Source organism: Chiloscyllium punctatum, chromosome 5, assembly GCF_047496795.1.
Source record: "Chiloscyllium punctatum isolate Juve2018m chromosome 5, sChiPun1.3, whole genome shotgun sequence".
Classification (NCBI taxonomy): domain Eukaryota; kingdom Metazoa; phylum Chordata; class Chondrichthyes; order Orectolobiformes; family Hemiscylliidae; genus Chiloscyllium; species Chiloscyllium punctatum.
Window position 1 is genome coordinate 40,286,637 of NC_092743.1, and position 24,912 is coordinate 40,311,548.

General features: G+C 41.3%; 1 protein-coding gene across 16 annotated transcripts in view; it reads left to right on the forward strand.

Annotated features, from left to right (window-relative positions):
• LOC140477012 (uncharacterized) overlaps positions 1-24,912 on the forward strand; it is a 426,283-nt gene that overhangs the window by 352,858 nt on the left and 48,513 nt on the right. For all 16 annotated transcript variants that reach the window (XM_072570100.1, XM_072570102.1, XM_072570101.1 and 13 more), the window contains 3 exons: positions 18,205-18,382; positions 19,463-19,525; positions 20,497-20,825. In XM_072570100.1, coding sequence (XP_072426201.1) covers positions 18,205-18,382; positions 19,463-19,525; positions 20,497-20,825 — 570 coding nt within the window. The remainder of the gene's footprint in view (positions 1-18,204; positions 18,383-19,462; positions 19,526-20,496; positions 20,826-24,912) is intronic.

Below are 24,912 nucleotides of genomic sequence, written 5' to 3' on the forward strand. Positions count from 1 at the left end.
TTTCCAGCACCACTCTAATCCTTTACCTTTACCCAAAGCCAGTCATTTCTGGGTAACTAAAGATACAGAAGCTAAAATTTAAAAACAAAAATTTATGATAAACTTTAAGATTCATAATGCAGTACAGAAACCAGTTGAATGTAGTAAGGACATAGAAGATCAAGAAAAGATGGATTAGTGAATAAAAATGGAACATGAGACTAGATTAGTGCTAATATAAAGGGGAATCCAAAAGGCTTTCATAAACAATGTATCAAAAGGTACTTTTAACAAAAGGGATGGAACTAACTAGGAAGAAATAATGAGCTAGAGGCATGGCTGAAGGTACTAAGAGAAAAGTTAAAATGATGATACAGCAAGGAATTAGGAAACAAAATGGTATTTTAGCATCGTATTGCAAAGGTTTGAAATACTGTATGTAAGTAAGGACAGCTCTAGATAGTGTAACGGTGAGATCAATTTTGAGATTTGTCTGCAGTTTTAATTCCTTATCTATGGAAGGTTATATTTGTTTAGAGGGGTTAGAATTAAGGTTCATTAGATTGATTCCTGGGATAGGAGGTGTTTGAACATGAGTTGATCTCATTGAAACATAAAATTCTGAGAGATTTTGATAGGTTCAATGCTGAAAGAATGATTTATCTTGCTGGAAAATCTAGAACCAGGATAAAGTATTAGCCAGACTAAGACTAAGATGATGACAAATTTCTTCATTCTAAAGTTTGTGATTATTTAGAATTTTGATAATTTTTGGCCATTAAGGGAGTTGTCGCAGATGTTATCTGGTTCTTCGCAGAATTCTTTTGAAGTAGATTTGGGACTAGGATTAGTATAATTAGGTTGGGTCTCCTCTGCACTCTGAGTCTCTTTGCTGTCACCAACCCTTGTAATATCCGTGTGGGGTGTACGTAGCGAGGTTGTAGCCTTGAGTAACAAGAGTAGTTTATTTGTCATAGTAGTACGATAGTGGGTTAATTGATCTTAAATTTTTTGATTACATTAGCACTAGGTAAGAGATATTGTTATCTCTTATGCAATAGTAACTAGTAACCAAGTCTGTGCTGCATGGCTGTAGACACTGGAATAACTAACTATTGTAACAACAGACTATAACAACTGACTGGCTCCTCCCAGAGGCAGTCCTTGAAATATCAGTGGGTTGACCAAATCCAAAGCTTCCAAGATAACTGTCTCAGGCCAACTCTTTGTACAACAGAAACCAAACAATACAATGACAGGTGAGAAAGTCCAGTCATTGTTTTATTGAAAGGTTGTATACCCTGGCCCTGCATCTGTTTCTTAGTTATGCATGTGACATTTTTTTTCCCTAGTGCAGACAGATGCATTCAAATTGGCAATAAAAGAAGTGCTAGTAGCATTATTAAATTGGGTTAAATTTGAAGAAGAGGATGTACTTCAAATAATTGGTAGATCTCAAAGTAATAAAGTTTCCTGTTCCAGATTAAAATTTACTGAAGAAAATAATGTGGAAATTGGAGGATCACAAATGCTGCCCATCTATTTTAAAAATGGAGTCATATCCCAGCAATATACAAGCCTGTCAGTCTATTATCAGTAATGGGGGAGCTTTACAGACAATATTGTAGAACAAAGATATTTGGTATTTGGGGAAAAAAGGGTGAAGAAATGAAAATCTAAATGATTTGTTCAAGGCAAATTGATTGACAAGCTTGGTTCTTTCACAAACATTGAGTACATGCAGTTGTTTAGGACCTTGCAAATGGTCTATGATAAAATACCCAGTTAGCAAAATTAAAGGTTGCAGGATTAAAGAGACAGAGGCAGGAGAAATGCAAATTTGACACTGGGACAGAAAATTAGATTACTTGTTGTTTATCAGAATGGAGGGTAACATACAAGTGGTATTCAGGGGTCTGCATTAGAATTGTTGCTTTTTTCTGAATGTTAATGACCTGGACTTGGGATGTAGGGGCAATAAGAAATTTGAAAACTTAATAAACCTTGGTACACAGGAATAGATCTGAAGGACACAAACTAGAAAAAGGGCAGATGGAAATTTAACAGATCTGTAGTAGTATGAAGTGATGCATTTGGTTGGAAGGAGGAGGATAACAATTTTAATAAACATACAGGAATTGGAGGTGGTTGGTATTGGTATCACACTGATATTACATCTCAATGCTAACAACTCCAAAAGTTGAGCATTGCACTGGGATGCTGGCATAATGTATCCTCTGAGTAGAAATTTGAAATGCTGATGTTCTCACTACAAAGGCAACCACACTTCCAGTGGAGTTAAGGTTATGCTGTAAATATTAAAAAAGGAAGTGCATAGACAGTAATTTGATGTCATTGCCCAGAATATGGATAATCTGTAGGCATTTTTAATTCTTCTGTTTTGTTCTGATGATACTGGCAAGAATTGAGAAACAAGTGTTCGTTTTATCTTTTGTTTTGAATATAAACACTAGAAATTCTCAACAATCTGGCAGTCCTTTTGATGTCATTGAAATCACTTGCTCTTCTGTCCCCTTTCTTTATTGCTTTGTTTTCAAGTTTTTTTGTCTGCTGCAAACATTTCAAACAAGCTGATTGACATTCACAACCTCTTACTCTCAAGATCTCGAGAGCAGTGGCCTGTATATAAGTGGCATAGATAATTTTTTGACTTACCCAAACTACAGCCTATAATGGAAGAAACCTCCTTCCTACCAGCTTTGAATTGAATATTCTAATATTTACGAGGTAAAAACAATGACTGCAGATGCTGGAAACTAGATTCTGGATTAGTGGTGCTGGAAGAGCACAGCAGTTCAGGCAGCATCCAAGTAGCTTCGAAATCAACGTTTCGGGCAAAAGCCCTTTATCAGGAATAAAATGAGCCTGAAGCGTGGAGAGATAAGCTAGAGGAGGGTGGGGTGGGGAGAGAGTAGCATAGAGTACAATGGGTGAGTTGGGGAGGGGATGAAGGTGATAGGTCAAGGAGGAGAGGGTGGAGTGGATAGGTGGAAAAGGAGATAGACAGGTAGGACAAGTCCGGACAAGTCAAGGAAACAGTAACTGAGCTGGAAGTTTAGAACTAGGGTGAGGTGGGGGAAGGGGAAATGAGGAAACTGGTGAAGTCCACATAGATGCCCTGGGGTTGAAGTGTTCCGAGGCGGAAGATGAGGCGTTCTTCCTCCAGGCGTCTGGTGGTGAGGGAGCGGCGGTGAAGGAGGCCCATGACCTCCATGTCCTCGGCAGAGTGGGAGGGGGGAGTTGAAATGTTGGGCCACGGGGCGGTTTGGTTGATTGGTGCGGGTGTCCCGGAGATGTTCCCTAAAGTGCTTTGCTAGGAGCAAAGACCATTCCCTCCGTGACTACCTGGTCAGGTCCACACCCCCCTACGACCCACCCTCTCATTCTGGCACTTTCCCCCGCCACCGCAGGAACTGTAAAACCTATGCCCACACTTCCTCCCTCACCTCTATCCAAGGCCCTAAAGGAGCCTTCCACATCCATCAAAGTTTCACCTGCACATCCACTAATATCATTTATTGTATCCGTTGCTCCCGATGCGGTCTCCTCTACATTGGGGAGACTGGGCGCCTCCTAGCAGAGCGCTTTAGGGAACATCTCCGAGACACCCGCACCAATCAACCAAACCGCCCCGTGGCCCAACATTTCAACTCCCCCTCCCACTCTGCCGAGGACATGGAGGTCCTGGGCCTCCTTCACCGCCGCTCCCTCACCACCAGACGCCTGGAGGAAGAACGCCTCATCTTCCGCCTCGGAACACTTCAACCCCAGGGCATCAATGTGGACTTCAACAGCTTCCTCATTTTCCCCTTCCCCCACCTCATCCTAGTTTCAAACTTCCAGCTCAGTAACTGTCTCTTTGACTTGTCCGGACTTGTCCGACCTGCCTATCTTCTTTTCCACCTATCCGCTCCACCCTCTCCTTCTTGACCTATCACCTTCATCTCCTCCCCCACTCACCCATTGTACTCTATGCTACTTTCTCCCCACCCCCACCCTCCTCTAGCTTATCTCTCCACGCTTCAGGCTCACTGCCTTTATTCCTGATGAAGGGCTTTTGCCCGAAACGTCGATTTCGCTGCTCGTTGGATGCTGCCTGAACTGCTGTGCTCTTCCAGCACCACTAATCCAGTATTTGGTTTTCAGCATCAGCAGTCATTGTTTTTACCTTATTGAGTTGGATGATCAACCATGATCATAATGAATGGTAATGCATACTTGGAAAGGCCGAATGGTCGTCTCATCCAATTTTTATCTGTTTCTATATTCAGTGGGTATTAGGGCAAGCAAATGGATGTTGGTCTTTGTCAAAGGGAATTGAGTACATAAATAAGGAAGTCTTGCTAAAAGGCACTTGCTAAACCATATCTAACAAAAGATACACTGGTATTTGAGAGACACTAATGAAAGTTCACTATTAAGTGGATCCCATGTATAGAAGAATTGTCTTAAGAGGAAAGATTGAGTAGATTTGACCTATGCTGACTGGAGTATAAAAGAATGAGAGGCATCCTGATTAAATTCTTAGGAGTCCTGACAGGGGACATGCAGAGCGGCTTTTTCTTCCTTGTGGGAGAGTCTTAAATCAGAGGGCACAATCTCAGAGTAAGGGGTTTTAAACGAAAAGAAAGTTCTTCTCTTCTGGGGTAGTAAATTTATGAAGTTCTTTACTAGTGTGCACTTACAAGGCTGATTCACTAATTATATTTAAGGCGGCATTCGACAATTTATTTTTAATTTGTAAGAATCTAGAGTCTTCTGGTATGAGAAGAAAGTGGAATTGAGGATGAAGGGTTCTTTTATGATCTCAGTGAATGAAGACAAAACAGATCTGATGGATGGAATGGCCCACTTCTGCCACTGTCTTACGGTCTGTTATTCTACATTGTGATTTTAATTTCATGATGTGTCTCCAGGGGCTTCCAAGGAGCATTATAAAACAAGTATGATACCAGTTCACATAAGGAGATGTTAAATCAGATGATCAAAAGCTGGGTTGAAAAGGTAGCATTTAAGATGAATATTTAAAGGCATAAAATGAGTTAGGGGGTGCAGAGATACAGGGAGAATTCCATATCATGGGGGTGCTAGGCAACTAAATACACAGTCATCAATGGTGTAGTAGTTATAATTGGGAATGCAAATAGGGTGACTGATAAAGGAGCACAGACATCTCAAAACAATATGGTCATACAGGAAATTACACAGATAAGGAGAAGAAAGGCATTAGAGGGATTTGAAAACAACAATAATTGTCCATAATACCAAAATGGCCTCCATGCATATGGTGACACCTGTGTTGTCACCTGACCACATCTGGACAAGCCACAGGAAGTGATTGTTCATGCACCAGTGATGTCGTCATGTTCCATGTGTGCACTGTTTATAAGAGACTGGGGAGGTTAGGCTGGGACAAAAGCTGGCACTGCGAGAGGCTTGTACTGAGTTGGGGGGCCAACCTCTGTTGATTTGTCTGTTCGTGTTTTAGTTTAAAAGACTTAAATACCTGAAGAACCTTTCAAAACGTATAATTTCTTCATTGTCATCATAGAGTATAGCTGCTGTTTTCTGGTGCACACACACCAATGATGTCAGCTCCCTGTTGCCCAAGCATACTCTGCAGGTAGTGTTTATATGAATTACAGTCTTAAGAAACTAGAACACTAATTGTAAAATGAAGGTATTGCTCAACTAGGAGGTTAACCAATAAGCCAACCCAAGGAAATGTTTGATACAAATCCAGCCAACTAAAAGCTATTCATCATTTTATAAATCTCAAATAAACCTTATCTGCTTCAGTGGCAATTGTTTCAGTACAGCACATCTTTTCTAACAGCTGCAAATTATCATCCATGGTCTCATCTTGTATTAGTTTTTTATCTGTTTTTATGATGTGACTCATGCTGGCAAAACCTTCTCTGTTTGTTCTAAAAACCATTCTGATCCTTGGGATGGCACTGCTGTGTCTGTCTCAACAAATTTCAGCATTTGGATTAACAGCAATGGCGGAGTGTCAATTGACAATGGCGTGTGACTTAGTGAGACAGTGGCTGATGATGACATTCCCATAAATTGCCCTGATTAGCTGCTTTGGTAGCAGAGTTCTCAAATAGCAAATAGCTTTACTCCGACAACTGTTGTCTGCTTACTTTCACATCTCTTCAATTATATTAACTTCTGCATTCTTTCTGGAGCAAGATTACAATGAATTGGAATGATCCTGAACTGAGCATCAGTAAGTTCCTTATTAGGAAGCAGATATTTTTTGATGGCAGTATTTATTGCGATACTGATAATTGAGAGGTGACACACAACTGTAATTCTTCATTAGATTTGTTCTGGTCATGTATGCACTTCTCATTAGTTTCTTGACTTGGTAAATGTTGGGGAATTTTTAAGGCGTATAAAAGTAGGATTACTGAATAGATAAGACAGTTAATTCAGTTACAAATGTCCACCATACCTCCATGACTTGCGTACTTGTAGGCTGATCAATTTATCCTTCGTCTGACCTACTCTGCAGTAGTAAAGCGTTACAGACTGTAAGGTTGCCTTCATTGTGAAGAGGGAGCTGGACTTCACTCATCTGTTCAGGACTGTACAGAAACTTGGAATGGTATGATCTAGTTATCATGGCACACCTAGGTACCAATGGCATAGGTAGGATGAGGAAAGAGGTTCTACATGGACAATGAGAGGTCAGGTATAAAATTGGCATGTGGCTCAATCAAGAGGGCAAATAAAATTAATGAACTGAACACATGGCTCAAAGACTGGTGTTGGAGAAGTGGGTTTGGGTTCTGGTTCATGGGGCACATGCAAGAACCAGATAAAGTGAAGTCTGTACTATTGAGATGATCCACACCTGAACTATGTTTGATCCAGTCTTCTTAAACTGTATAACCAGAGAAGTAAAGAGCAGTTTAAACAAATTAATAGGGGTGAGGATCAAGCTTGGTCAGATGTAGCAAAATAAGGTGTATAGTCAAGGCACAAGAGCAAAATGCAAATGGGAAAAGGCAGGAAGGAACAGGGAAAATAAACCTAAGAACACACTGACAGTAATAGAGTCATAGAGATGTACAGCATGGAAACAGACCCTTTGGTCCAACTTGTCTGTGCCTACCAGATATCCCAACCCAATCTAGTCGTACCTGCCAGCACCTGGCCCATGTCCCTCCAAATCCTTCCTATTCATATACCCATCCAGATGCCTTTTAAATGTTGCAATTGTACCAGCCTTTACCACTTCCTCTGGCAGCTCATTCCATATATGCACCACCCTCTGTGAAAAAGTTGTCCCTTAGGTCTCTTTTATACCTTCCCCCCCTCGCTCTAAACCTATGCCCTCTAGTTCTAGACACCCCCACCCCAGGGAAAAGACCTTGTCTATTTACCCTATCCATGCCCCTCCATGATTTTATAAACCTCTATAAGGTCACCCCTCAGCCTCCACTCCAGGGAAAACAACCCCAGCCTATACAGCCTCTCCCTATAACTCAAATCCTCCAACCCTGTCAACATTGTTGTCAATCTTTTCTGAACCCTTTCAAGTTTCACAACATCCTTCCGATAGGGAGGAGACCAGAACTGCCCCCCCATGACTATCTTCTCCTAACTGACTGCACTCTGTGTGCTTAGATCCAAACCTCCCGAAAAGGGTGATGCTGTTATAATCTGTTATAACAAAGGGTGCACTGATGTAAACATTGCAGAGGCTGAGCGCTATCTCTTAGCTGCCACCTAATGTGTTCCCTTGGGCCACATGAGACCATTGTACCAGCAATAGTCACTAACCTCTGGCGATTCTTTTCTCTTCCACTTCCCCTCCCCCCACCTTCCCCCCACCCGTGTTCCTCGCTATAAGCAGATAATCCCCCAGCTGTGCACAACTCGTTTCTACCTCTTCCTGAAAATCCACAAATAGGACTGCCCAGGTAGACCCATTGCGTCAGCCTGCTCCTGCCACATACAACTCATCTCTTCCTATCTTGACTCCGTCTTTTCTCCCCTGGGGTCCATTTCCTGACCAAGTAAATCCATGATTCCTCTGACATTTTATGCTCGGTTTGAAATTTCCAGTTTGCAAGCTCCAGCCACTGCTGCTTTACCATGGATGTGTGAACCCCTTACCCTTCAGTCCCCCACTAGGATGGTCTCGGGGCTGCCCACTTTTTCCTGGAGCAAAGGCTGAACAGTACCCATCCACCATCGCCACCCTCCACTTGATCTAGTCTTATTCTAGTCACCACCCACAACTCTTTCCTTGATATATCAATGATATCATTGGTCCTGCTTCCTTCTGTATTCTGGAACTGGAAGAGTTAATTGGTTTTGTTTCCAGTTTCCAATTTCCACCCCGCCTTCACTTTCACCTGGTCTATCTCTGACATCTCCCATCCCTTCCTTGACATCTCTGTTTCCATCTCTGGGGATAGACTTGCCACTATAAACCCACTGACTCTCACAGCTACTTGGACTATACTTTCTTGTGCCCTATTTTCTGTAAAGACTCCATTCCATTCTCCCAGTGCCTCCCTCTCCATCGCATATGTTCCAATGAGGCCAACTTTGACAAGGGAGCCTCCAAAACCGAGGATTCCCCAGCACTGTTGTTGACAGGGCCCTCAACCGAGTCCGATCGATCTTCCCTTCTGTAACAGCGATAGGGTTCTCCTTGTCCTTACCTACAATCCCACCAGCGTCCACATACAGATCAGCTACCAGTTTGCCACCTCCAGCAAGATGCCACCATGAGACAAACACTAAAATAAGAGGTATCATGGACAGTGGGGAAGGTTTTCAGAATTTGCAGCAGGACCTTGAACAGCTGGGGAAGTGGGCTGAGAAATGGCAAATGGACTTTAATAAAGAGAAGTGTGAAGTCTTGCATTTTCACAAGTCAAATCAAGGCAGGAGTTTTGTAGTGAATGGTAGTGCCTTAAGGAGTGGATTGGAACAGGAGACCTTGGTGTTAAGGTGCATGGTTTTCTGAAAGTGTAGTCACAGGTAGACAGGGCAGTGAAGAAGGCTTTTGGCCCACTGGCCTTCAGTCAGGGCAGTGAGTGTAGAAGTTGGTAAATTATATTGCAGTTGAACTGGACACTGGTTAGGCCGCACGTGGAATATTGTGTTCAATTTTGGTCACCTTGCGATAGGAAGGATGTTATTTAAACTGGAATGAGTGCAGAAGCAATTTACAAGGATGTTGCCAGGACTCATGGGCTTGAGTTATAGGGAGAGGTTGGACAAACTAGGACCTTTTGCTTTAGAGCGTAGGAGACTGAGGAGGGATCTTATAGAAGTGTATAATATCAAAAAAGGCATGGATAGATGAATACAGTCAGTTTTTTTCCCCCTGGCTTGCGGAATTGAGGAATAGAGGGCATCAGTTTAAGGTTAGTGGGGAAAGAATAAAAGAAAACCTGAAGGGCAACTTCTTTACACCGAGGATATACGCATGTGGAATGATCTACCAGCGGAAGTGGTTGAGGCGGGTACATTAACAACATTTAAAAGGCATTTGGACAAATAAATGGGTAGGAAAGGATTAGAAGCCTGTGACCAGTGGAGTGCCACAAGGATCGGTGCTGGGCCCTCTACTTTTTGTCATTTACATAAATGATTTGGATGCGAGCATAAGAGGTACAGTTAGTAAGTTTGCAGATGACCTCAAAATTGGAGGTGTAGTGGACAGCGAAGAGGGTTACCTCAGATCTGGACCAGATGGGCCAATGGCCTGAGAAGTGGCCGATGGAGTTTAATTCAGATAAGTGCGAGGTGCTGCATTTTGGGAAAGCAAATCTTAGCAGGACTTATACACTTAATGGTAAGATCCTAGGGAGTGTTGCTGAACAAAGAGACCTTGGAGTGCAGGTTCATGGCTCCTTGAAAGTGGAGTCGCAGGTAGATAGGATAGTGAAGGCAGCGTTTGGTATGCTTTCGTTTATTGGTCAGAGTATTGAGTACAGGAGTTAGAAGGTCATGTTGTGGCTGTACAGGACATTGGTTAGGCCACTGTTGGAATATTGCATGCAATTCTGGTGTCCTTCCTATTCGAAAGATGTTGTGAAACTTGAAAGGGTTCAGAAAAGATTTACAAGGATGTTGCCAGGGTTGGAGGATCTGAGCTACAGGGAGAGGCCGAACAGGCTGGGGCTGTTTTCCCTGGAGCGTCGGAGGCTGAGGGGTGACCTTATAGAGGTTTACAAAATTATGAGGGGCATGGATAGGATAAATAGACAAAGTCTTTTCCCTGGGGTCGGGGAGTCCAGAACGAGAGGGCATAGGTTTAGGGTGAGAGGGGAAAGATATAAAAGAGACCAAAGGGGCAACGTTTTCACACAGAGGGTAGTACATGTATGGAATGAGCTGCTAGAGGAAGTGGTGGAGGCTAGTACAATTGCAGCATTTGGATGGGTATATGAATAGGAAGGGTTTGGAGGGATATGGGCCAGGCGCTGGCAGGTGGGACTAGATTGGGTTGGGATGTCTGGTTGGCATGATGGGTTGGACCGTAGGGTCTGTTTCCGTGCTGTACATCTCTATGACTCTAAGGATATGGACAAAGTGCAGGGAAATGGGATTAACGTTGATTGACATTTTGGTTGGCATGGACGGGTTTGGATCAAAGGGCCTGTCTCCATATTGTAGAACTCTGACTCTGTCTCAGGCTTGCTGTAGTGCCCCAGTGAAGCTCAGCCCAAGCTGGAAGAACAATACCTCACTTTCCGCTTGGGGACCCTACAGTCCTCTGGACTCAGTATAGAGTTCAATAATTTTTGAGGCCGCCTCAGAGGTCCCAGAGACTGTTCTTACCAATCTTCAAACAAATTGATTCAATCAAGCAGTTTGGAGGCACTGGGTCCTGACAATATTCTGACAATACCACTGAAGACTTTGTTCCACAACTTATCACATCTTCATTCAAGCTGGTCCAGTAAGCTACACACCTTGTCAGCTAGCTGGTAATGTGTAAAAGTTTTCATGTTTGATCTAGTACACAAAAGGCAAGACGCACAGAACATCGAACAGTACAGCACAGTGCAGGCCCTTCAACCCATGATGTTGTGCTGAACATTTATCTTAATCTAAGATCAACCTAATCTAAATATCCCTAATGTCTCTGATTCTACTACCACTCCTGTAGACAAGCAGGATGCTGAAAGACCCCAGCAAGCCAGGCCGCATCAGGGAGGTGCAGAGGCGATGTTTTGGGTGTAACCCTTCTTTAGGCCTCCTGATGCTGCCTGGCTGGCTGGTTTCTTCCAACCTCCTGCCTGTCTACTTGGATTCCAACATCTGCAGTTTTTTTTTGTCTACTACCATTGCTGGCAGTGCATTCCGTACACCCACCATTTTCTGCATAAAGAATGTACCTCTGACATCTCCCCCATATACTCGTTCAAACACCTTACAATTATTACTCCTCGTGACAGCCATTTCTGCCCAGCGGAAAAGTCTCTGGCTATCTACTCTATATCTATGCCTCTCATTACCTTGTACACCTCTATCAAGTCACCTCTCTCCCTCCTCCTATCCAGTGTGAAAAGGCCTAGCTCACTCAGCCTCTCTTAATAAGACAAGCCCTCCAAACCAGGCAGCATCCTGGTAAATCTCCTCTGCACATTCTCGAAATCATCTACACCTTTCTATAATGAGGTGACCAGAACTGGACACTATATTCCAAGTGTGGTCTAACCCGTGTTTTATAGAGCTGCAGCAAAACCTCACTGCTCTTAAACTGAATCCTCCTGTTAATGACAACCAAAACACCATATGCCTTTTTAACAACCCTATCAACTTGGAGGGGTCTATGTACGTGGATCCCAAAATCCCACTGCCAAGAATCCTGTCTTTCACCCTGTATTTAGCATTAAATTCGACCTTCCAAAATGAATCACTTTGCATTTATCTAGGTTGAACTCCATCTGCCACTTCTCAGCCCAGCTTTGCATCCTGTCAATGTCTTGTAGCCTGCAAAAGCCCTCAACACTATCTATAACACCAAGTTTGTCTTTGGCAAACTTAATAACCCACCCTTCCACTACTTCATCTCAGTCATTTATTAAAACTACAAAGAGCAGAGGCCCACGAACTGATCCCTGCAGGACACTGCTGGTCACTTTCCATCCATTACCACTCGCTATCCTTTTTCAGCCAGCCAATTCTGTATCTAGATTGCCAAAATTTCCTGTATCCCATACCTCCTAACTTTCTGAATGCGAGTACCATGGGGAATCTTATCAAATGCCTTACTGAATTCCATCTACACCAAATCCACTGCTTGAGCTTCGTCAACTTGCCTCATCATATCTTCAAAGAGCTCAATAAGGTTTGTGAGGCATGACCTGCCCCTTTCAATGCTATGCTGACGATCTCTAATCAAGCCTTTTTCTTTCCAAATAGCCATATTTGGGTGGCATGGTGGCTCAGGTGTTAGCACTGCTGCCTCTCAGCACCAGGGGCCCAGTTTCAATTCCAGCCGGTCTCTGTGGAGTTTGCACATTCTCCCAGTGTCTGTGTGGACTTCCTCTATGTGCTCCGGTTTCCTCCGATGTGCAGGTCAGTTGGATTGGCCGTGCTAAATTGCCCATAATGTTAGGTGCCTTACAGTCGGGGTAAACGTAGGGTAGGGGAATGGGTCTGGGTGGGTTAATTTTCGGATGGGTGGTGTGGACTTGCTGGGCAAAAGGGTCTGTTTCCATGCTGTAGGGAATCTAATTTAATCATAAATCCTGTCTCTCAGAATCCTTTCCAGTACCTTGCTTACCACAGATATATTACTGACTGGTCTGTATTTCCCAGGGATTTCCCTATTTTCTTTCTTGAACTGCGGAACAACACTTACCTCCCTCCAATCATTCAGTACTACTACCGTGGAGAGTGACTGTGAAGATCATCGCCAGAGGCACAGCAATCTCATTCCTTGCTTCCTGCAGTTACCTTGGATATATCTGGTCTGGCCTGGGGACTTATCTATCTTGATGCTTCCCAGAATTTCCCGCATATCCACTTTCTTAATGTTAATCCAATCAAGCCTACTAATCTGATCCATGATGTTCTCACTCTCTACAAGGTCTCTCTCTAGAGAATGCTAAAGCAAAAAACCTCATTTAGGGTCTCCTCTACCTCTTCAAACTCCAGGCACAAGTTCCCTCCAGTATCCCTGATTGATTGGCCCTATTCTCTCTCTGATCATTCTGTTATACCTCAGTAATTGTAGAATGCCTTTTGGGTTTTGCTTAATCCTTCCTGCCAAGGCTTTTTCATGCACCTCCGCCACACCCACCCCACCCCCTCTGCCCCCCAGCTCTCCTCAGTCCATTTTTGAGTTCTTTCCTAGTTATCTTGTAATCCTATGAAGCTGTGCTAGATTCTTGCTTCCTCAACATTAAGTAAGCTTCCTCCTTCCTCTGGATCCAAGGTTCCTACTTGCCTGTCTCACTGTAACAAAGTTATCCAACACTCCTATCAGATGCTCCTTAAACAGCCTCCACGTTTCTGTTGTGCATTTCCCAGAGAACAATTGTTCCTAATTTATACTCCACAGCTCCTGCCTAATAGCAGTATGATTTTCCCTCTTCCAATTAAATACATTCCCATATTGTCTGTTCCAAATTCCCTCCATGGCTATGGTAAAGGTGAGGAAGTTGTGGTCACTGTCACCAAAATGCTGTCCCACTAAGAGATCTGGCTCGTTGTGCTAGATCCAATATGGTCTCCCCCTTAGTGAAGCTATCTACATATTGAGTCAGGAATCCTCCTTACAAAATCGGCTCCATCCAGATCATCTGCACTGAGGAGGTACCAATCAATATTGGGAAAGTTGATGTCACCCATAAAAACAACTATTACATCTGCACCTTTCCAAAATCTGTTGTCCAATCTGTTCTTCCATCTCTCTGCTGCTATTGGGAGGTCTATAGAAAACACCCAATAAAGTGACTGCACCTTTCCTGTTACTGACTTCCACTCTTACTGACTCAGTAGATAAACCTTCCTCAGCAACCTCCTTTTCTGCAGCTGTGATGCACTCTCTAATTATCAATGCTACTTCCTCCTCCCCTTTGACTCCCCTTCCTGTACTTTTTAAAAGATCTAAACCCTGGAACATTCAGCAATCATTCTTGCCCCTGTAAAATCCATGTCTCTGTTATGGCCAAAACATTGTAATTCTAAGTACTGATCCATGCTCTAAATTTATCACACATTGCTGACTCTTAATCTAACCTGATATATCACCAACCCCACCTATCCATTCTTAACATCAAGCAAGTGGCCCTGTATATAGTAGATGCATTGATGGTCATCTATCAAGATTTTACACTTGTAGGGTACTTAATGTAACCGCATGATTTTTAAAAAAGGGAGACAAAACTGAATTCTAGACTGGCTGGACTGACATTGGTAGTAGGAAATGCAAGAGTCAATGATAGATTTGATAGCAGATCACTTCAAAAGCAGTGACAGGATTAGAGTCAACATGAATTTATGAACGGGAAATCATGCTTCACAAATTTACAGGAATTTTTCAAGGATGTAACTAGGAAAGTTGATAAGCGGGAAACTGTGGGAAGTGGTTTACTTGGATTTTCAGAAAGCTTTTGATAAGGAGCACATAAGAGATAAGAGTATAAAACTGAAACACATGGGATTGAGTCTAGTGTACTGACATTGACAGAGAAGTAGTTGGCAGTTAGGAAACAGTAGAAATGAATGGGTTATTTTACAAGTGACAGCCAGTGACCAGTGGGGTATTGCAGGGATCAGTGCTTACGTCCCAGCTATCCACAATATATTAATGATTTCGATGAGGGACCTAAATCTAAAATCTCCAAGTTTGCAAATGCTGAATAGGAGGGTGGCCAAATGAGGATGCAGAGATACTTCAGTGTGCTTTGGACAATTTGAATATATATGCAAATGCATGGCAGATGAAGTATGATATGGGTTAATGTGAGGCTGTTTGGTAGCAAAAACAGGGAGGTGGATTATTATGGTGATAGATTGGGAAAGGAAAGGTGCAATGAAACCTGGGTGTCTGTATGCACCAGTTGCTGAAAGTAAACGTATAGTTGCAGCAGGTGATGAAGAAGGCAAATGGTATGTTGGCCTTTGTAGCAAGAGGATTTGAGTAGATGAGCAGGAATATCTTGCTCCAATTGTATAGGGCCTTGATGACACCATTCCTGGAATAGCGTATGCAATTTTTGTCTCCATATTGGAGGAAAGATGTTCTGTCTATGGAGGGAGTGCAGCAATTTATTTTTTACTCTCATTCATTCCCTTTGTGACTCTTGCCCAGTGTCATATATCTATGTCCTTTTGTCCTTGTTCCAATAGTTAGTGGAAACCGTTTTGTTTTGTTGCTTACCTTATCCAAGTCTCATGAACCTCCCTTCAATCTCCTTTGGTCCAAGAAGAGCAACCCCATTTCTTTCTAATCTAAAACCCATTTCTTTAATGTAACCTGACAGGGTTGGGGATTTTACATGTAAGCATTCTGGTAGTTCTCCTCAGCATCCTCCCAAACAGCCATGTATCTTTCCTGTGGTGATCATAAAACTCTAGTGGCTTAACTAGAGCTTTATAAATATTCAACTTAAATTACCTGCTTTTGTTCTCATTGCCTGTATTTAAGACCCTCGTGATTCCACATACTTTGCTGAATGAGCTTCCAAAGGTCTGGTTACCTTCAAAGATTGATGCATATAAACCCTAGATCCCTGTACTGGTCAGGTAAAAACAATGACTGCAGATGCTGGAAACCAGATTCTGGATTAGTGGTGCTGGAAGAGCACAGCAGTTCAGGCAGCATCCAAGTAGCTTTGAAATCGACGTTTCGGCCAAAAGCCCTTCATCATGAATAAAGCATATTCAGTGTTATTTACAGTGATGTTATTGCATCCATATCGTGCCTCAATAGCACATCTGACCAAGTGCATCACCTCCCACTCCTCTATTAAATTTCATCAGATCATTCTGCTAGCCTATCTATACCCTACTGAGATTAATTAATACCATGGTGCATGTTAGACTTGTTATAAGATCGAAATGATGCAGCAGTTATAGTTAACATCAGAATTTATGTAATGTAGAGATTGGCAGGAACAGTATTAAACCTGAAGTTTGCAAAGGTGTGGATGAGACAGATAGGATTAGAAAGTCATTAAGCTGTAGAGAATTCGTGCAAAGTCATGTGCTTGACTGACATTTATGTTCAAATACAGCTAGTGAACTTCACTATGAAAAGGCACCTGTTATGTCCTAGCATTCCCTAACATTTTTGTTGTCCACTCCATTTGAAAACAAAGTTCAGAATTGTACATCACCTTTAAAAGAAGTGGATCTGATGGACCCAATAATCTATAGCTTCTAAATTGAGAGGTGGAGTTGGAGATGGTTATTGATTTAAGGGAGAAGAAAAGTTCTACAGGTCTGAATTGGCAGTGTCTAAGGAGTGCTATCAGAGTCCATTGAAGGCACAAAAACTAAGTGTCTAGTTCTACACAACTGTATTCCCGTTGGGTCCAAATTCAAAAGGAGCACAATCAAAAGTGCATAGCATAATATCTGATATCTTATAATTTGGCGCATTAACCTATGTGAAGTAATTTTATAAATTGAAAATTTATCTTTTTCTTTTGATTTTGCATTTGAGGTTGAATCACCCTCTCCACACCTCCTCTTTATACAAGTTCCTATGTTAACAAATTAATTGACGTTGAATTTTGTAGGGTCTATTGCAATTTGTCCAGGCACAATGCTGTTTCTCCAGTGTCCCATCCTCTGCTGTGTCTGAAGGTACCAACTTATGTTTGAATTTCACAGATTCCATACTTACTCATATTTAGCCAAAGTCAGACATCTCACAACACCAGGTTATAGTCAATAGGTTTATTTAAAATCACAAGCTTTCGGAGTACTGCTCATTCATCCAGATTAGTCATGTAGGTATTCTGCACCCTATGAATCTAGGCACCACATGTTGACATGACGTTTAACCATGCGAGTCTCACAGTCAAAGCCTCATGTTTTTGTTGAAATCAATAGTGTTACAGAGGCTATGGTTAACACACCTGGAATAATAATGAAATATGTAACAGAGATTTGTCGGTTAGTAACCTGATGAATTGGCTTAGTTGGTAGCACATTACTCTTCAAATCAGAAGGCGAATGCTCCAATCCCACTCTGTGCTGGGGGATATGCCTCATTATCAAAGTTCCTGTTGTTGGATAATTCCCTCCTTATCCTTTTACATAGATTTGAGTACCTCGAGACAGTGTTGTCTTTGATAATCAATTTAATGTATTTTTGTCTGAACAATAACTGTAAATATCCTATTCAACCACGCAGAGTAGTGCGCATTAGCTCCATTTCTGAGACTTGTGTGTAAATATTAGTGAGAAATTATCAAGATGACGTCCATAAGCCTGTGTAACCCATGTTTCACAAGTAATTAGAGGGTTCTTTTTTGTTACTTCAGTAAAAACATGGCATCTGTCTTGTATCATTTGTGTTTATGGTTGTTTTCCTGCCAAGTACAACCCTATCTCTTATTTTACAGTCGACAATTTATTTCAAATAGTTTGCCAGAAATGAGAGACTTTGTACATTTTCGTACAAGACAGCTACTTCCTATTTGTGCTGCTTAAATTGTGGCCCTGTTGGAAACAATTCTGTGATGCATGCATTCAGAGAACTCCTGTTGTGATAAAAGGGTGTGTTTCAGAACCTTTTATCATCAGTGTGGAGAAGGGTTTTGGAGAACATGACAAGAGAAGGCAGGATATTTTTAAAGGGCACAATTTAATCAGTCCTTTCCATGTTGCTTGTTAAAAATGAAAGCAATGTAAAAGCATATCAATATCCGACAAGTAACCTTAAATGATACTGGGTTTCATATACATACTAATGATCCTATTGCATTATTTGTAGATATCAGTGAACTTCCCATTAAGCTATGCCCAAAGTCCTTTAACTTGTTATTCATCTCATTGATGTTTGTGGACTTTTTGTAATGGTACCTTATTTATCACAACTTTGTACTTTAAAGTAATTAATGATTGGGAGATGCATTGAGATGTTCTATAAATCCAAATATGCTGTTTTACCCACTGGAGTATCTGAGAGAGCCCCAGTTTTCCTGTAAATTAATACCACAAAACGAGCATTGATGTGGAAAGCTTATTTTGTTTCAGGCAACTGAGGCTAAGAGCCCAGTGAAGCTCCCCTCAACCAGACCATCGTCTGCAAGTGTGACAAAAACAGCGAGCAACACTACTGTTAAGAGCAGTACAACATCATTGCAAAAGATGCCAACTGCTCCTGGGTCCACTCAAAGAAACAACATGCTGTCCACCCCTAAAAGACCAACATGTACGTATTGATATCTTGAAGTCACTGCAATGTGAAAGGACAATGTAGTGAGTTAACTTGGCACTGTACAATCTTTTATGACATGAGTTCCAATATGTCCTGCATGGAATATTTATGAGCAAAAATAGTTTCATGTGATATAAGTTTTAGGAATCATGACAGAAAATGCTAGAAATACTCAGCCAGTCTGGCAATATATCTTTGGAAAGAACATCGGAGTTAACATTTCAGGCAATGGCCATTTGATTTCAGGCTATCAGCCTGAAGCATTAACACTGTTCCTTTCTCTGCCTGACTAGATAAGTGTTTCTTGCATTTTCTTTTTAATTCCTAATTTTCTGTTTGAATGTTTTGGTGGGCACATGTTCGTAATTTTATACTAATTGTTAATTGCATGTTTTAATATCTCTAGCATGGGAAATGCAAAAATGTTCGTATAGTAGAAATAACCTTTTGAGGGGCCGAGATGAGGGAACTTTGATTATGCCACACTGACTTGAGAGTACCATGTGCCTCAATGAGAAAAAAATTCAAACCTAACATCCTTCATTTTAAATGCAAAAGGGGACCTTTCCTTCAGAAATATGTGATTAGTTGTATTAGTCTGATATGCTTTATCCAAATTTTATTATTCATCTCCCAATCAAACAGTGGAATCATAACCTTCTGTGTTAATCTACTTATATGTCATAATGTAGATGTAATAATGCATTAAGCAGGTTCATGTTTTGGTAATGAAGCTGAAAGTTGTAGGTGAATTAGGTATTTTTAAACAATCTGTTCAGTGTTTTAACACAGTTCTGGAGTAAGTGGGGCTTGAACCCGTCCCTCCTGTCCCAGCGATAGGGGCATTACCATTATACCCCCGGAGCTCAAGATCAACCTCCTTGACCTCATTTCACACCATTTGATCATGTAAGAGAGTCCTAAATGTAGTGGAAGAACCACTTTCCCTGGTAATGAAAGAAACTTTAAATGCCAAAAAGGAGATGGGGTATCAAAGTAGCCAGTAGCTGTTAAAGAGCATGTGTCAAGCCAGTAGTATTTAAATTATTGTAACTCTTTACATTTTTTTTTCAGCTATCAAGACTGAACCCAAGTCTGCAGAGATGAAGAAGTCTCTGTCTGCAAAATCACCCTTGGGTAATGTGAATTTTCACTGCTATTAGTTTTGTTATTGCTTTTTGACCCAACTAAATCCAAGTTTTGCATTTTCTCACAAATCTCCTCCTTTTACCCCTCCACTGAAGCAATGAAATCTTTGCTTTGAATGTTGTCCCACGTGTACTAATTGCCCAACAGTGTCTTATCTAAGTGAGCCTGAACAGTGTTTTGGAACACTCTCCAAGTCATAGTTGCTATTTACAACTGAATCCAATGTCAATACATGTATGTATTCCACCATTGTTGCTCGTCAGTGATCAAAAGTCAATCTTGTCTTGCTTTTCCCACCACCCAACAGTGCTAAGTTGTGCTTCCTTAACTCAGATGTGCTATGATCAATTATTGACTACATTTCTATCCAACACAGGGCCAACTAATAGCAAAGATGAGATAAAACCTGAATTCTAATCCTATCCATTGGGTTGCTCAACCATAAAATTAGATGAGTTATTAGAATAGTCTAAATCTGCTCAACACATAGATATATGTCAGTGGCAATCAGTGACTTATTAGGAGGTAGATGTGGGGAATGAACTTAGACTTGATTCTTTCCTTGGAACAATACTTGGTTATTTGATGCATTCACTCTTATTTAAATGTCTTCCAGTGCCAAAGCAAAGCCATATTTAATCCTCAAATAGGCTGAGTGATGTCACAAAGTAGAGACCTTATGCCTATAAAAACAGTTCACATAATTCAAGAGAGAGCTGGTGATTTTATCTTTGGTGCAGAACTGATGAAGGGATGTGAAATAATATATTTTGTTTAAATTTTGGGATCAGTCAAAGTATTCTGCTGTCTTTGTAATACTGTTAACTTGTGGATTAATTTTTTACTTTTATAAGTTTCTTCATCTGTCAGAGACATTTAAAATTTTAGATCAGCTTGGCAAAGGAACTAGTGACATTTGTTAAGAAAATACCCTGATTTTTTTTTTTGTTTTGCCTTAGGTGAGACAGGTCGTCCAAAGACTGCTTCTTCAACCTCTATTAAGAGCACTGGTACTACTCCAAGTACACCAAGCACCCCAATGGGTGCCAGTACCCCTGCAACACCATCATCCAACACCTCTCGGCCACCTAGAACATTGGCATTGAAGACAACAGCTGCTTCAGAGGCAAAGAGAGTTGCACCCATTCCCCGTGCTCCTTCAAAACCCACCGTAGCAGCAGCTCCAAAGCAGCTACGACCAACTAGTGCTCCAGCACCAGACCTAAAAAATGTCAAGTCGAAAATTGGATCCACAGATAATATCAAACACCAACCTGGAGGAGGGAAGGTAAGAGTTTGTCTGTTTTATTTGGAGGTTAAAAAAAAAGTAAGATTTTGATTGCCCTGCTTGTTAACCCAGTCTAATTATGGTTATAAGAAAACACAAATAGTACAAACTTGAAATGAGATAACTTGTCTGGTAAATTTGAGCCACCTGGCAGAACAAATATTCTTTCCTATAACTCACTAATTTCCCACGCATGAAAATAAAACGTTGCTTTTAAATAATGCCTTTTGTTACCTCAGGATGTCACAAATAATTAAGTGCAATCATTGTTGTAGGAAATTTTGATGTCTGCTGAAATTTGTAAATTGTGTATATTTTCACATTATTCTAAATATTTAACTGTTCATAATTTCCATAGCGTGAATTTCTTGTCCTCTTCCTCTACCTTTTCGTTCTTGTTTTGACGTGGTGACAAGAATGGTGCACAGTGTAGGTATTCTTAAAATATGCCTGGCGAGTAACCTGTAGATATTTAATTTAATTCAATTATACTTATGGAAAAAGGAAGAAAATGATCTTTGTCAACATCTGAAAGAGTAGAAAACCAGCATTGGTCTGACATGAAGGCACAACCCTGTTGTGATTGCCTTAGACTGAAGACTGGTGAAGGTTATTACTTAAGATGTTGTCTCTTTCCATCCAGACACTGATTTAATCTGCAGCCTTTTTTGGCACGTTCTGTATCTAATTATAATTTAACTGGACTGAGCAGAGTGATGCAACTTGTCATGGCATTATCCTGACACAGAAAAGCTTTGGCAAAGGTTGAGGAATATTCACTATTATTAGAGTTTTAATTTCTTTGAGGTTCCCAAACTTAAATACAGATAAAAGGTTAACAAAATTAAAGATTACAAGCAGTATAAAGAACAATGGTAGCATGGATACAAAGAACAGAAAAGATAGAGTAATATTTAATAGTTGTTATTCCGACCAAAGGGCTGTTACATTTGGTGTTCCCAGGATTAGTTAAGAGGACTGTTTCTCTTTTTGATATATCATGCGTCTTCAGGGCATCTTTTCAAAGCTTGCACGTGATAAGCACATGCTAAAATGAATATTGATCCATTTGAGGATGAGACTGGGGAATGTAGAAGACCGTAATGGCAAAGACACTAAATCGGTGTTTTATCTCTTCACAGCGGAGGATATAAGTATCATGTCATGGTAATGCAGAGATTATAGAAAAGGAGGAACTTGGAACAATCATCATGATGTAGGGAAAACGTACCAAGCAAATTAATGGGATTAGGGGAAAATGGGTCTCTAGGCCCTGATGGCCTGAATCCTTGGGTCTTGAAGGAGGTGGCAGTAGAGGCAGTGGTTATAGTATTCCAAAATTTCCTGGATATAGGAAAGGTTCCAGTGGATTGAAAAAATGCTATGTACCACCATTTTTTCAAAAAGGGAAGGAGGCATAAAAAACATAACTGCAGACCAGTTAGTTTAATGTCTATCATTGAAAAATTGTTAGAATCTATTCTTGAGTCATAGTCTTAGAAGTCTACAGCATTCTAAGAGGCCCTTCAGCTCATTCAGTCTACACTAGTCAAAAATAACTACCTGCTGTTTTAATCCCACTTTCCAGCACTTGGTCCATAGCTTTGTATGTCTTCACATCACAAGTGTATATCTAAATTCTTCTTAGATTTTATGAAGATTCCCCTACATCTACCAGCCTTACAGGCTGTAAGTTCCAGATTCACACCATCTTCTGGGTGAAAAACATTTTTCCTCTAATCGGTTCTAAAACTCCTGCCTCTTACTTTTAATCTGTGCTCCTTGGTCAGCGATTCCTTTATTAAGGGGAAAACTCTTCTTCCCATCTATGCTGTCTGTGCCCCTCATAATCTCTCATATCTCAATCATGTCTGCCTTCAGTTTCCTCTGCTCCACAGAAAACAACCCCAGTCTGTCCAATCCACTTATCCAAACATTAAGAAGGAAATACTAGAACATTTGGAAAGTCAAAACACAGTCCATTGGAGTCAGTGTGGTTTTATGAAGAGTAAATTGTGTTTGACTAATTTGCTTCAGAGTTCCTCAGAGATGTAACCAGCAAAGTGAATAAATTGAGATCCTGTCGATGTAGTAGATCTGGACTTCCTGAAAGCATTTGATAAGGAGCCGCACAAAAGGTGATTTTATCCAAGATAAGATCACAGGAGGTGAGGGATAATTTATTGGATAAGGAATAGCTAACCAACAGAAAACAGAGAGTAAGGCTAAATGGGTATTCCTATGGTTGGCAAGGTATAACTAGTGGAATATCACAGGATTCGGTCCTCAGGCCTCAACCAATTGCAATCTGTATTAATGACTTGGATGCAGGAATAGAATGTACTGTAGCCAAATTTGCAGATGTCTCTAAAGAATAGATTAGATTAGATTCCCTTCGGCCCAACCAGTCCACACCAACCCTCCAAAGAGTAACCCACCCAGACCCATTTCCCTCTGACTAATGCACCTAACACTATGGGCAATTTAGCATGGGCAATTTAGCATGGCCAATTCACCTGACCTGCACATCTTTGGACTGTGGGAGGAAACGAGAGTACCCGGAGGAAACCCACGCAGACACAGAGAGAATGTGCAAACTTCACACAGTCGCCCGAGGCTGGAATCGTACCTGGGACCTTGGTGCTGTGAGGCAGCAGTACTAACCACTGAGCCACCATGTTGTCCTGTAACTCCCCTCCTGACGCCATCTTCAAGACACAAGTCAGGAATGTGATGGAATACTCTCCACTTGTCTGATTGGTACAGCTATAACAATGCTGAAGAATCTTGACACTGTCCAAGACAAAGTAGTCCACTTAATTGACAATGCATTCACAAACATTCCCTCCTTTCACACCAACATATGATAACAACAGTGTGTATTGTCTAAAAACGTGCACTGCAGAAATTCATCAAGGCTCCTTGGAAAATTGTTTTCAAGCCCACAACCATCCAGAAGGAGAAGAAAGATCCCCCTTAAAACCATTGACATTCATCCCAGTGTTCAGTGGAGGTGGATCAAAGTGCTGGAACCCTATAACTAACAGCAATATAAGTATGCAAGATATATTGCAGTGTTCAAGAAAAAGCTCACCCCATTTTTTTTTTGAAGGTCTATAGACATAGGTCCAGAAGTAGGTCATTCAGCCTGTTGAGTCTGCATTGCTGTTCAATGAAATCATGACTGTTCTGCTAATCTTCAACTCCATTTGCCTTAGGCCTCAGGAGGGCCTTTTAAAGTTTGCAGAACAAGTAATAGGACAGAGAGCATGGAAATAGTCAGGGATCTAACTTCAGGCACAGCAGATAAGGGGACAACTGTGAGAAAGGGGCAGTCGCTGCAGGATTGAGGATGTTGTACTTAAATGTGTGCAGTGCATGAAATATGTTAAATAAGTTTGTAATGTAGAATTGAAATTGGTGGATACAATGTTGTGGGTGTCATAGAAATGTGCTGCAAGGGGGATCAGAACTGGGAATTAAATAGCCAAGGGTATGCATCCTATTGAAAGGAAGGGCAGAAGGATGGGGGTTGTCTTATTAGTAAGAAATGAAATGAAATTGATAGCAAGAAGCTGCATAGGGTCAGAAGGCATAGAATCTTTCGGGCAGAGTTGAGGAACCATAAAGGAAAAAAGACCATGCTGGGAGTTTTTTCAAGGCCCTCTCATCAGTAGTCAACATGTGGGCAGAAAATAAATTGGGAGATAGCAAAGATATTTCAGAAAGGCACAATTACAGTAATTATGATGGACTTTAATATTCAAGTGGGCTTGAAAAATTAGGTTGATAGCAAATCTTAAAAGGAATTTGAGATGTCTGTACAATGGGTTTTTTTAAGAGCAGATTATGGTGGAAACCACTAGGGAGCAGGCAATTCTGGATTTGGTGATACACAGTGAGGCAGCCTTGATTATGGAGCTTAAGGTGAAGGAATCCCTGAGGGACAGTGACCACAATATGACAGAATTCATCCTGCAGGTCTTGTGACACTTTAGTAGTCCCAACCCTTTCAATGGGAGGCCCTAGTTCAACTCCCACCTGCTCTCAGAGATGTGTAATGACACCTCTGAACAGGTTGATTAGA